Source organism: Anthonomus grandis, chromosome 7 (genome assembly GCF_022605725.1).
Source record: "Anthonomus grandis grandis chromosome 7, icAntGran1.3, whole genome shotgun sequence".
Taxonomy (NCBI): Eukaryota; Metazoa; Arthropoda; class Insecta; order Coleoptera; family Curculionidae; genus Anthonomus; species Anthonomus grandis.
Genome location: NC_065552.1, coordinates 27,865,100 through 27,879,602, shown reverse-complemented (window position 1 = coordinate 27,879,602; position 14,503 = coordinate 27,865,100). Strand labels below are relative to the sequence as shown.

Below are 14,503 nucleotides of genomic sequence, written 5' to 3'. Positions count from 1 at the left end.
AGGTCGGGGGATCTGGGTGGCGATTTAATAGGACCTCTTCCTCCAAACCCAATAGTCCAATGACTCAGCACGGTCTTTATTGAGTTGGCGACTCAGTAAACACAGCTCAACATTTTAACGAAAGGTCTCCATGTCAAAATGGAAGCCCGGAGTATGTTCGTCAACTAGTAGCCAAATTTAAAGAAACTGGTTCTGTCACGATAAAAAAACCAACCCAACCCTTTTAGGCCTACAGCTTTAGCTTCCCCACCCTTATTATTCTACTATTACTACTGCTTCAATGTGATTAAGAACCACTGCAATGCGATGACTGCCTCAGACCCTCTCGTGTCATTAGCAAAAAATGTGTATCTAACTTGAGGATAAATACATAGAAGGTAATTAATATAGTACATCAGATATAAAATAGGGCCAATACTGAACCCTGAAGCTTATCACACTTTCCGGTCGACAAACCAACACCTCCATCACCTGTTATCTGTCTTGCAAGAATGTAGTGATTATGACTTATAATATTTAAATTGTCTGCAATGATTATTTAACAAAAATTTTTGAAAATCTCAATTATTTTTGTAGGTATATTTACTATTAATTCCTTGTAGTATGTTGAGGATTCCTTTATAAATGATATTGAAAAGAAATTAAAATAACGATATTTTAACAAAAATACTTATGTTTTGCTATTTGGAGCACACTTGGAGCTTTGGACTGATTATCAAAGAAACATATGTAATCGTAAATATATTAACAAGTTTCTTCATTAAATAAAGATCGAAAAAAGTTGGTGAGTTCAAAGGAAAATCCAAAAGAAGACAAGCCAATTAATATCGTTGAGAATCAGTCGGCTCAACATTCCTATACCAGACTATCCTAAACATTCCTATACCAGAAAGTTTGTCTTATGGGAGAAATCATTATATTAACAAAACTTGGCATCTCTCAAAATATTTTTAATACAATAATTCCTATTATAAACAACTTGAGGGTACAGGCATGACTAACTGCCTCTCTCCCTTTCTAACAGAAGTTTTCATCGTTTTGTGTTAAATACAATAAATTTCAATAAAAAAATGCAATACTTTTCACGAGTTTGGTTAATATATGTTGATGCACTATTGCTAATTTTGTAGAACAACACAATAACTGCTTTCCATCCATTAAATTTACTTTCGTTCAAAAAACAAATAAATGTTAGAATTGGATACTCATATAAAAGAGACACATAATACTTTTAGATACATAACTAGTGACTGTAACCATTGTTTTCAACATAAAATGTCTAGCATGCATTTGTTGATACATCGTTTGGTCTTATTTCCTCTAAGTTGTAACAACTTTAACAAAGAAAATGAAACGACAATTAAAAGAGTTGCTAGGGCCAATAGTTATGACGATATCATTATTGATAAGCTAACTAGAATATATAAGTTTAAAGCTAGTCTTAAAAACTCTACCACATTTCAAAAAGATGCAAATAAGCAAACTTTCGTTGCAATATCTAAGACTAAGTAAGAATGGTTCTATCAAAGTTTGGAGAAGTAAGAAACCCAATAGATGAAATGAAGACCAATAAAAAATGGGGAACCTATGTACATAGGGTAAACAAGAAGATCAATTAATATCAGATTTAAAGAACATGTAGCCCATGTCAAATCTGAAAGAGTCGAAAAGTCAAGTTTGGCTGAACATGTGCCGAATACTGGCCATTTTGGAGGAACAGATAACTTAAAATTACTTACCAGTTTACAACATTCGAAAATTAGAGGCATATAAAAGTTTAGCGATATTCAAATATCAAAAAACCATTCTTAATAAGGATAAACATTCAATCCTTTATAGACAACTCTTAAATATTAACTTTAGTTAATAATTAAACTTTGATCAGCTTTGCTTCATTGAATTTTTCGCTCTGTTAGTTACATCATTAATATATTATAATACTTAGAACATTGAAAGGCCTTTCAATGTTCTAAGTTATAATACCACTTGTAAGTACTTTTAGTTTCGATTTAATCTTGTTCCGAAGATGCTAACAAGACTGTAAGATGCTATCAAAACTGTTTTGTGATTTAAGTATCATACCAAACGTTCCAACCATAGGACTAATAATACTATATAATAGTGTTTGAATTTTGTTGTAAAAAAATAATTGCGGTTGGACAATACGTCGCATAACCAAAAGAATCAATCTGAACTTGGTCAAGTAAAAATCTACCTTTACCATTATGTGTCAATTTGACTGAATCCAAGGAATGGAAAATGAGTTAGAAGAAGAAGAAGATAAATTTGACATATTTACAAACATGCGCACAAATGACATGTAAAGTAAGATTATTGTTCTAGTGATTGTGGAAATAAAAACATTTTTATTGTTTAATTAAATAGTTATAAATTAATGTAAATGCACCGCTCTGGGCTGGCCTACGTTTTATCTCCAGCTTATCCTCTAAATACGTCATATCCCTTGACGACATGAATGGGAGTATTTTCCTATCTACCTTTGGCCTGTGAGTCTTTACTTTTTTTGTTGTTTATTTGTTACTTTTATACATATTTGTACATTTAATCATTGCGTTATTGTATTGAAATAATTTGAAAAAATACCAACAGATGCCTCCTTTAAAATCCACCTAAATCATTAGCATTTTCATACATTAATAAGATATATATACTTATTTCCAGGTAAATTTTCGTAATGCCTTATGTATATCCAATCGTTTCACATATTTATATTCGTCATTTCCGCCTGTTTCGTTCCATTTTTAGTGTAGGCACAGTTTATTAGACTTCCTGTTAAAGTCAAAGAAAGTTCATTGGTATTTATACAATACATATCAACATTTGTTTTCAGAATAAAATAAGACCCTCATGAAACTATTATTTTTTATAGCAATATTAAAAATATGTGTGTCAGAACATCTGCATATTAAGGATGCTTAAAATTAGATAAATTTATTGAAATTTAAGGATTTTTCAATGCAAGGCAAACCTTTTAGTTAGAAAGATTACACTGACATTTTTTTAAAATTAACTTCATTCTAAGTATATTGTTAATTGCTGCAGTCAGGCACACTACTAAATAATGGGAATTAAAGCACTGAAATCACATAAGTAATGTAATTAAAAGCAATTTTTTCTTAAAATATTCAATATCCTGCTAAGCATTAGTCGGTTTTTAAAATAAATAAAAATAAAAAATGTTATTTACTAGGACCTGAATTGGATATTTAACATTCAGATAAATACCAATGATTCATTTGAGAAGGAAGAGAAACCTGAAATCCCAAAAATATTGCAATTTTATTATCTAAATCTTAGATTTGTTTACCTTTAATTTTGATATTCCAAGAAAACTAGTCATCATGTTAATTTTGAAATTCCCAATTTGGCTTATATTTATTACATGAATTTAATTATCAAGTAATATAATACTATAAATCAACAATCATATAATACTATAAATTTTACCTATAAGTAGAATAGGTTCAATCTTAGATATTTGTAAAACATTACCTCTTATAAGTAATCTAGAATATGCATTTTCTGTTCTTTCTACTTAGATATTAGCATTAAAAGATATTTATAAACAGATTAAATTAAATTTTTATTTAATGCCATGACCAGCTTAAATATGCTTGCTTTGTTGTTAGAATTATAGTGATTGAGCTTTGTTACTCATTATAAAAATTTGTTTATTTTGCTTAGAAATGCCACATTAGCCTTGACTCATGGCTTAGATATGGTATATTTTGGGAATCCTGTAGCCAGGGCCTTATGGAACCTATTATTGTTTGTGTACAAAAAGGCTCTGTTCGGTATATTTATCAGGCAAAACTTCAGGGAGGTTTTCGGGAAATTTAAAAAATATTTTGAGACCAATACTTAGGGTTTTTATTTTTTCTCTACTTATGTAGGTCTCTTTGAGATAATGGACGAGTTCTTTCAGACACATAGGGTGCCATTACCCATTCCCAGATTTAGAATAAAGCATATTTTGAATTTGAAAGAAAATTAGAGGATCATTGTTCAAGTTTTATGACTTGAGAAACATGGTTTCAAGTACTTTATTTAAAAATTGTATTAAGGTTTAGTGGAATCAGTGCTAACATATAGTATCACAGCATGGGCAGCTGCAAACAAAAGTGTAGTTAGCAGCCTTATTTGTAACTCAAAAATATGTAATTAAAAACCACAATGTTGATAAATAAAATGTACCCAAAATTAACCTTATTTGGAGAAGCCAAATTACTTAACTTAAGGCAATTGTACCTTCCAGCTGAACTTTAATATTATTTTCTAATAAGGCTCTTTACTTTTTCATCTGTTTGTATTTTTTGGTTAAGGATAGAAGTTTAGTGCTAGAAGTTATATTGTAATTATTTTAAAAAATGCCTCAATGATCTCAGGATAATGTTTGTCCCCTCTTGTAATTTATTTTTAGCAGTTAGTTATTTTCAATATATATACCTACTGCAGTCATTTAATCAATACTAGTAATTAATTATTTTTTTCAGAATTATACCTAATAAAATAGATTGTGATTCAGTGTGATGGTTGCTATTGCACCAAGGAGCTTTGTCGGCCTACAAATATTTAAGAGCAAGAGTACCAGTTAGCTATTTTTCACTGTAAAATGTCTGAACCATTAACCCCAGAACAAGAACTAGTAAGTTAAATATATTTTAAATTGTTCCAAAAACATGTCTATACTATACAGGATGATTGATTGATAGTACGTTAGCCGTATATGGAAAACGGAACGTACCATTTTAGTACTACAGTTACAGAGTTGCCGCTTATATGGAAAAATGCCAACACCTTTGATTTTTTAAATGAAGCGCTCTATATATATTTTTAATATTTTAATTCCCTGTTTCGTTTTGAGTTTTTCTATAATCATACTTCGCTATACCTATCGCGTGTTTATATGTATTTTTAATATAATTTTGCGTGTTTTTTGTTAAGAACAAGGGATAATTAATTAATTTTATTTTCTACTAGATAGTTAAAATACCTTTAATTTAATATAATACATTCCTATGCCTCAGTAGCCGCGTCTTAGAAATAAATACTTATTTTTATTAAATTTAGTAATTTTAAATATTTTTATTTCGTAAATTACTTAGTTAGCGATGAAAATGTCACAATGGTCTAATGAATGACAGTAATATTTTTAGTTATAGTATTATTATATTTTATAAGAAACATAATTAAAAAAAAGGAACATGTACAATCCATGGATAAAAAAAGCTTATTTATAAATCAAAAATCAAATCAATATATGCTTTATTGTCATAAAAGTAAATTTGTTGACAAAGCTGTAAAAAAGAAAAACATATACACAAACATGTAAAAAGGTTATTTAGCATGCTATGGTCCATTATCCTAAAGGCATTCTGCTTCCATGAATATGGTTTGCCTATACCGGTAAAACCAACAACATCCCCATTTTTCAGAAATACTCCTCCCAGACTCTGAACCAAAACATACAAAGCTAATGTAATGTCAAGAGTATCAATATGTATAACACGATATTATTCACTCCCGAAATATACAATTTTATTAAATGTAAAACAGTAAAAAAAAAAATTAATTATTGAAATAAATTTAGGCAAAATGATATGGTGTAAAAAATATAAAGAATATACCTAAAGTCCTGCAAGAAAAAGGTAAAAATGACTAAAATCTATCCGACAAAAATTCAGTTATTTCATAATAGCCCTTTGCAACTAAGAGTTTTTTTAACACATTTTCTAAAAAGTTTCCAGCTACCTATACCTTTCAAATCTGCAGGAAGATGATTAAAGAATTTTTTAACATCAAATATAAGTTCTTTTAATAAGTGAACTTGTAGGCATAGGCAAGAGCACATCATTAGCTCGTCGACTGCTATATTTATGCCTATTAGTTGTGTTCACATTTCTAAATTTCTTATGAACGAGGCAAACAGATTCCAATATAAATAAGGCAGGAAGGGTTAGGATTTTATAAGTGATAAATAGCTGTTTGCAAGACTCTCTCATACTCACATTACACAGACGTCGGATCGCTCTCTTTTGCAAAACAAAAACACTATTAAATAAGTAATGTGTGCATGCACCTCAGAAACACAAACCATACTGGGACTCAATTAAAGAAAAATAAACATTTCTCACCATGTCAAAATCAACCTCTCCTGCGACCACTTTAAGATCATAACAATTTGCTGATATTTTTCTACACAATTGCGTGATATGGCCCTCAAATTTTAGTTTATTATCAATAAATAAACCTAAAAATTTATTTTCGTCTAAGTTGTTTAGAATGTGATTCTCCAAAAACACATTATTTAAATTGCATTTAAAATTCATAACACGTTTTTGAAATATTTAAACACAGTTTGTTGGAATCACACCATTTCTTGATTTCAACAATATCTCTGTTAACTGTGGTATTTAGATTCATCGCACTCGTGTCATGCCATAAAATTGTTGAATCATCCGCAAACTGGACGAATTTACCTGAGATCCTAAGATTGGCCATGTCATTAATATAAATGAGGAATGGAAGTGGCCCAAGAACTGAACCCTGAGGAACACCATGAGTCACAAGCTGCTCCCTTGAAAGGGCACCATCCACAAAAACACTCTGCATTCTAGTATGCAAATAAGACCCAAACCCCTGAAGAGCCAGACCTCTGAATCCATACCGCTCAAGCTTCCACAGCAGTATTTTGTGACTAACACAGTCAAATGCTTTGGTCAAGTCACAAAACACTGCTGCAGCAATATCACCACTGTTCAAGCTCAAAAATAAGGACTCAAAGAATGAAAAGATTGCATCTGATATTCCCTTGGCACTTTGAAACCCAAATTGCTCCGATCTTATAATTTGCTTTTCAGCTAAATATGATATAAGTCGCTTTTTAACTAATTTCTCGATGATTTTTGAGAGGGTGGAAAGCAATGCTATTGGTCTCTGAGAAAAGGGTGATTCTGAAGCTCCCCCCTTAAACAAAGGCATGATTCTGGCTGTCATTGTTGAAAGAATGATTAATTGCAGATACAAGTACCTGCAGTGCCGAATCAGGTAAATTGAAAAATAACCGTACATTAAGTTCATCATAGCGACATAGCCAGACGTATTTTTCTTCTTTATCTCCTTTAGAGTAGACTTAAGCTCAACTAGATCAGTTGGCAAAAAGAAGAAAGAATCTGGTCCAGCCCTATACTCAAAAAACTGTTCATAGTTGGAAAAACCCTGAATTTGACTTGCTATGTTACTACCTATGGTACAGTAGAAGTTATTCAGCCTATCAGGTTCAATATTTACCTTTACAATATTGCCCCGTTTACCTCTTAGTTCATTTACTATCTTCCAAGCCTCCCCCTGAACATTATTTGAATTACCTAAGCGACTTTTAAAGTATTTTTGCTTTGCAGCCTTAATTGTTAGTCTGTACAGTGCTCTATATTTGTTAAAATAGTTAATAAAAGTTAAAATTAATGTTATTTATATAAAATTTCCGAATATAGTGATCTAAGATTTCCAGCAGAAATTTTCACAAATAATTGCGTGAAATGACTCTAAAGGGCTTGCAGTAGACAAAACGCGCTGCCAATCCTCTGATCTACCCAGTTGCAAAAAGCTACTATAGTTTTTTTTGCTATAAATTCTGCCCCTTCTCTTTCCCCTCATTTGACTCTTGTGACCTATGCAAAGTCACATGCAATAGCCTCATGGTCAGAGAGCCCTGAATTTATAACATTACAATTAAAATCATTTGCATCTATGTTGGTGCACACATAGACAATTTGAGTGGTAGAGTTAGAAGTTATTCTAGTTGGATTATTAACTACAACATTTAAACTATAAGACCTTAAAAGGTAAGTCAATTGGTTTGTAAAATAATTCGTTAGTTATACGTAAAAGTAAAAGAAAGTATTATTATAGGAAATTTTTGAAATGACCCTGAAATAGGTGTTCAGTTAAATTACTTCAAGAATATGTATAGAAAGTTTTGGAATTTTGTATCCATTGGTTTTTGAGTTATGCATTTTGTAAAATTTTTGAAAAAAATTAACCTCTCTAATTTTTTTTTTCTTAAAACTGTGTACATTTTTAAAAAAAATGCTGAAACAAGTATCTTCATACAAGTAAATCGACTTCTCTAAAATTAATTTTTTTCTCAAAACTTTGTTAATTTTTTGAAAAACACTAAAACAGGTGTGTAGTTAAATTATTTCAGGAAAATGTATGGATATTTTCAATTTTTTTTCTTCATTGGTTTATGGTTTATGGGCATTTTATGTTAAAATTTCGGAAAAATAAAATCGACCCCTCAAAATTTTTTTTTTCATAAAAGCTCTATACATTTAAAAAAAAAATGCTAATATGGGCGCTAAATTAAATTATCTCTTAGGAATACGTGTACAAATTTTCAAAATTTTGTTTCAACTGGTTTTTGAAATATAGGAATTTCGTGAAATTTTGGAAAAAAAAGAGTTTTTCCTCGAAACCCTGTTCATTTTCTTCAAAACGCTGAAATAGGTGTCTAGTCAAATTATTTTGACTTTTAAAGATATTTGATTTTTAAAGATTTTCAGAATTTTATTTCACTGATTTTTGAGTTATTTTGTGAAATTTTTGGAAAACCTTTCCAAAAAATATTCTTTTTCACAAAATTCTGAAGACTTTTTTAAAAACTTAAAATAGGCGTCCAGTCAAATTATTTCGGAAATATGTATAGAAATTTCCAAAATTTTATTTCCACTGTTTTTTGATATATGCATTATGGGCATTTTGAAAAAAAATCGACCTTTCCAAGATTTTTTTTTCAAAATTCCGTTAATTTTTTTGAAAACGCTGACAGGAATTATCTTGAATTATTATGTAGAATACGTATACAAATTTTCAAAATATTATTTCTACTTGTTAATATAAAAAAGGTTTTTTTCTCAGAATCCTGTACATTTTTGAAAAACGCTGGAAAAGATGTGCAGTCAATTTGTTTCTAGAATATGTATTAGAATATGGGCATTTTGTCAAATTTTTGAAAAAAGAATCGATCTTTCAAAAAAAACCAACCTGTCTAAAAAAATATTGTTGAATTTTTGAAAAACGTTGAAATAAGTGTCTAGTCGAATCATCTTTGGAATATGTGCAGAAATTTGCAGACCTTTATTTCTACTGGTTTTTGAGATATGGTTCTTTTGTGAAATTTCGAAAAAAAATCGACCCTCTCCCAAAAAAAATCTTTTTTCCAAAACCCTGTATATTTTTTGAAAAACAGTAAAATAAAAAATGTTATGTTATATATGTTGTTATACCATTGTGACATTTTCATAAGTAACTAAGTAATTTACTAAATAAAAAGGTCTAAAATGATCAAATTTCATGGATATAAGTATTTATTTTTAAAACGCGGCTACTTAGGTATAGGAATGGGTTATATTAAATTAAAGGTATTTAAATGTCTATTAGAAAATAAAATATAAGGTGTTCTATTGAAAAAAAATTACTTTTAGCCATATTAGTAAATTAAAAATTTTAATTTAATTTTCGACGATCCTATATAATGCTGATTAAATCAGGATAAAGGCACTATCATGGCTATAATCAAGATGGTTTCTTACAGTGATGTTTAAAATTTGAGTTTCTAAGGAACTTAAATAGCTGAGCAATAAACAATTAGTTATCTCTTGGTTTTTAATAAAAAAACAGGCAATTTTTTTTTCTCGACAACTGTTAGATTCTAGATCAAAACTAAACAGGGAATCAAAATATCTAAAATTATATAGGGCGTTCTCTTTAAAAAACCAAAGATGTTGCTATTTTTATATAAGCGGCCCTGCAGTGTTGAAAATATTTTAGACCTCACAAAAATGCTACGTCCCGTTTTCTACGGCTAACTTATCGGTGGTCAATCATGCTGTATTCCATTGTAAATTTATTAATGACATCAAATGAGCAATTCCCAAAATCACGACATAATCATAATAAAGTATGAAATGAATCTTGTAACTCTTCTTTGTTTTCTTCAAGATTACAAAAGAATTTCTCGAAAGGGTAAATATCCAAAGATACAAAAGAAAATTTGGCTCAACCCCAGTTTCATGGCCTACAGCGGTGCGTTTTTTGTATGCACGAAAATTCGATGTTAATCGAGCAGTTGCTTTGTTCGAGCAACACGAAGCAACTAGACAACGAGAAGGTTTAAATAAGTTCGATCCAAGGGAGGAACCATTGAAGAGCGAGCTGCTTACCGGAAAATTTACCGTGTTGGTAAGTTGAAACGGTAAAATGGTGAAAAACGGTGTTATTGAATATATGGTTCTTTTTGAGCAGCCGGGACGTGATTCAAACGATGCTGCCATAGCAGTATTTACTGCTCACAAACACGTGCCGGCCAATAGTAGTCATCAGACGACGCTTCAGGGAGTGGTTTACCAATTGGACGTCGCACTCCAGGACCATTTAACCCAGAAGTCCGGGATTGTGTTCATTTATGACATGTCCAACTCGAAGTATTCGAATTTTGATTACGACCTCTCTCAGAAGATTTTGACTATGCTCAAGGTAAGTGATTGTTTGTTGATATGTAATTATTATTTGTTCCGGCAAAATAAGCAGTGACGACGAACATACATAAGATATTCTTTTTACTTCTTTTTTTTTTTAATATAAAATTGGAATCAGTTTCCTGAGTAGAAGAAATTACCGCGTAACAGCACCAAACGACAAAATGAGAAACTCAAATCAAATATATTACAGAAAAAGTAATATATCTAAAAATTACATAAATAATAGTTGTACACCTAGATATATATCTGTGTGTGTCCAAGAGAACCTTAAAGCAATCCATCACTTATTATATTTCCTAATTCTAACAAGTATATAAAACTTATCTTTTAACAATTGATGACTTATACACCTAATTTGTTTAGTATAAACCTGAAATGCATTTTTATGACCTGTCCAAGATGTTGGCAAACATCAAAGTTTTGACTCAAATGTAATGAAATTTTTTTTAGTAAATAGATTTCGGTTGTGGATGCGTCTAATATCTGTAGGGAGAATATTGTAAAATTTAGGACCAATATATGTTAAAAATCTTTTATTTCTCGTTTTAGTCAGAAAAGGGATTTTCACATACTCAGACGTGCTTCTTGTATGATAATTTGTTGTATATTGTTGTCTTAAGCCAGGATGTTTGTACACTAATAAAATAATTAACTTAGCATATAATTGTTGTACCGTTATAACTTGAGCTTCCTGGAATAAGAGTTTATTTGAGTATCTAGCATTTTTTTTAAATATGACTTTTAACAGATATCTTTGGGTAACATTGAGAATATTTAAAGTTGTTGAATAAGTTCCGCCCCATATTGACTGATTGATTCCGCCAACGCAAAGTATAGCAATTTCAAAATTTTAGTTGGCATACAATTTCTAATTTGATAAAATTTATAAATTAATTTTCGCAGTTTTGTGTTTGTGTTTATCCCATTTCGTATTTTGATCCATTATAATTCCTAAATATTTAATACTTTCAGTTTTTTTCAAAGATTGGGTGCATTGACATGGAAATTCGTTTAGCAAACAAGGAAGAGTATGCATTTTAATTTCTTCGGCTTCATATTGATAATTGTCAAGAATACTAAAACACATAAATTTTGTTTTATCCATATTTATTGTTAATTTATTCTCTCCCAACCATTGATGAACTTTTGCGAATTCACGTATAATATGCTCGACTGTGTCGCTCCATTTGTCGCTTTGTACAGTGTCATTTGCATACGAGATTAGTCTACCTGTTGTTAAATAAAAGAGATCGTTAATGTATAAAGAAAATAATAGCTGTCCGAGAACAGTACCTTGCGGTACACCATATTGCACTATTTTATAAGTACTTTGCTCATTTCCAATTCCTACACACTGCCGTCGATCTTCAAGATAGTTTCTTAAATTAAATTTTGAGCCAAACCCCTCATACCATAAACTTCAAGCTTTTCTAGAAGAATAATATGACTAACAGTATCGAACGCCTTTACCAAATCTAAAAATATTGCCCTTGGTTTCCTCTTATCATTTATTGAGCTGTAAATAAATTTAGTTACCTCATAAACTGCGTCTTCCCTTGATATCCCTTGGCGAAACCCAAACTGATTCGGCGAAAGAATGTTATGTTTTTCTATGTATTTTGTTATTTTATCTCTTATACATACCTCTAGTAGTTATGACTATATTGTTTATTATTGAGATTGGTCGGTAGTTGCCTGGTAGGTGAGATTGTTTCCTTTTATGGATAGGTATAACAACGGATTTTTTTAGGTCAGGTGGGATTGTACTGGTCAACATAGAAATGTTAATGGTTCAACAATATATGTCTGTATTTCTTTTAGCACCTAAACTGAAAAAACTATTTGAACTATAGGCTTTGTTAAATAAATGACTAATGATCAGAATTTTCCTTTTTTGTGTATAATCAAAAGTAAATTTGTATAAATCAGTTTTCTGTTAATAAATCGGAAAAATTAGGTTTTATAAGCGAAAATATTGCTTGATCAGATATTGATATTTTTGTATTACATTATTTTACATTTTGTTTATCGAGTTTAACTTTAATTGAAAGATTATAAAGATTAAGATATTTCTGATGTTGATCTACCGCATTTTCTTCTACTTCACCTTCATGATACATATTTATAAATATTTTGTGAAGATACTCTTTTTGAGTTTTAATTTCTGTGATATGCAACCAGTTTATTTTAATACTTTTTGTGTCTTTTCGATTAACAATATACAGGGTGTTTCAAATTCGACTCTCAACATGGAGATCTCGGATTCTATAAGACATACGAAGATGGTTAAATTGGGGCAAAGAATTTTTGAGCTTAACAATATTTAATTTAAAAAAATTAAAAATTCGAAATGGTTCCAAATCGATGTTATTATTTTCTGAGTTTATTTCTTATCCGATCCTAAAATAATTTGCACATTTGTGTGGCCACTTTTTTCGTGTTACATGATGGTGTTTTTAGATTTTTAATACGTGATTTCGTCTTTCGCCAACCATCATCAACTTTGTTTTTTCTTATAGGCACTAAGATTGGTTTTTGCATTTTTAAAATCTTAAATATAAAAAAAAATTATTGGAATCTCTGGAACGAGTAAAAATTTCTTCAAATGTCTGAAATAATATATAAAATTAATCCAGTTTTCTGGAAAACCTGCAGAATTACGTTAAATGTCATAAAAAATTACTCCAAGCATCTGGAAAATAGAAAAAACTGATTCTAAAAACCGGGAATAATGACCAAAAACATGCCAATTTTTCAAATTAAAAAAAAAATCCTAAAAGGCAATAGTGTTAAATCAATTAAAAACCTGAAATTAAATAAAGATATTCTATTCCAATATTATGTATTGCAAATACCTGCAAGATATGAAAAAATTATTGCAAAATCTTGGAATAAAACAAAATGTTAGTACAAATGCGTGGAATAATATAAAAATACTCAAAAAGTCTGGAAACTGTTTAAAATTTATTTTAAAACATTAAAATAACTTTTTTTTAAATTACCTGGAAGACGTAGAAAATGATGCTGAAATGCTGGAATAAAACAAGATTTTATTCCAAATGCCTCGAATATTATAAAAATACCAAAAAAACTGAAAAATTTTAAAAATTATTTTCTAAATTTCAAAAATTCTGAAATTAAAAACTGAAAACAAAAACTTATCCTAAAACATTAAAATTAAAACAAAAATTATTTGAAATACTTGGAAGACGTGATAATTGGCCCAAAGTCCTGGAATAAAGCAAGATTTTATCCAAATGCCTGGAATATGATAAAAATACTCAAAAAATCTGGACACAATTGTTTTGGGTCATTAAAATTAAAAGATAAATTATTTAAAATACTTGGAAGACGTGGAAAATGACCCTGAGCTCTAGGATTAAAATGATGGTTTATTCCAAATGCCTGGAATATTGTAGGGATGTTCGAAAAATATGAAAAATTCTAAAAATTTTTTTTGTTAATTTTCAAAACTTCTGGAATTAAAAATTTGAAACAAAAACTCACCCTAAAATATTAAAATTAAAAGAAAAATTATTTAAAATACTTGTAACACGTGGAAAATGACCGTAAAGTCCAAAAATAAAACAATATTTTATTCTAAATGCCTGGAATAACATAGGAATGCCTGGAAAATCCAGGAAATGTTTAAATTTATTTCAAAAATTTAAAAATTCTGACTTTAAAAATTTACAAATACGTGGAATAATATAAAAATACTCAAAAAGTCTGGAAACTCTTTAGAATTTATTTAAAAAATTTCAGAAATTCTGAAATTGAAAACCAAAACCTATTTTAAAACATTAAAATAACTTTTCTTTAAAGTATCTGGAAGACGTAGAAAATGATGCCGAAATCCTGGAATAAAACAAGATTTTATTCCAAATGCCTCGAATATTATAAAAATACCAAAAAAATCTGGAAAATTTTAAATTATTTTC

The 14,503-nt window shown here is 29.6% G+C and overlaps 1 protein-coding gene and 1 long non-coding RNA gene across 4 annotated transcripts in view; one reads left to right on the top strand and one right to left on the bottom strand.

The window, feature by feature from the left end:
• Window positions 1-2,326: 2,326 nt before the first annotated feature.
• Window positions 2,327-14,503, top strand: part of LOC126738560 (tyrosine-protein phosphatase non-receptor type 9) — a 48,583-nt gene continuing 36,406 nt past the window's right edge. Inside the window, exons 1-4 of one of the 2 annotated variants that reach the window (XM_050443944.1) lie at window positions 2,327-2,507; window positions 4,515-4,666; window positions 10,024-10,263; window positions 10,327-10,557. In XM_050443944.1, the coding sequence (XP_050299901.1) occupies window positions 4,634-4,666; window positions 10,024-10,263; window positions 10,327-10,557 (504 nt within the window). In that variant the 5' untranslated portion in view covers window positions 2,327-2,507; window positions 4,515-4,633. Of the gene's footprint in view, window positions 2,508-4,514; window positions 4,667-10,023; window positions 10,264-10,323; window positions 10,558-14,503 lie in introns of both variants that reach the window. The other variant, XM_050443942.1, reaches the window with a different exon arrangement.
• On the bottom strand, window positions 11,604-12,917 carry LOC126738568 (uncharacterized). 2 transcript variants are annotated; one of them, XR_007661381.1, is made up of 4 exons: window positions 12,207-12,917; window positions 12,099-12,143; window positions 11,856-12,037; window positions 11,604-11,792 (listed from the first exon to the last, which is right to left on the bottom strand). It is a non-coding gene; the product is annotated as an uncharacterized LOC126738568 (long non-coding RNA). The 2 variants fall into 2 exon arrangements; XR_007661380.1 differs by having other exon boundaries at window positions 12,099-12,917.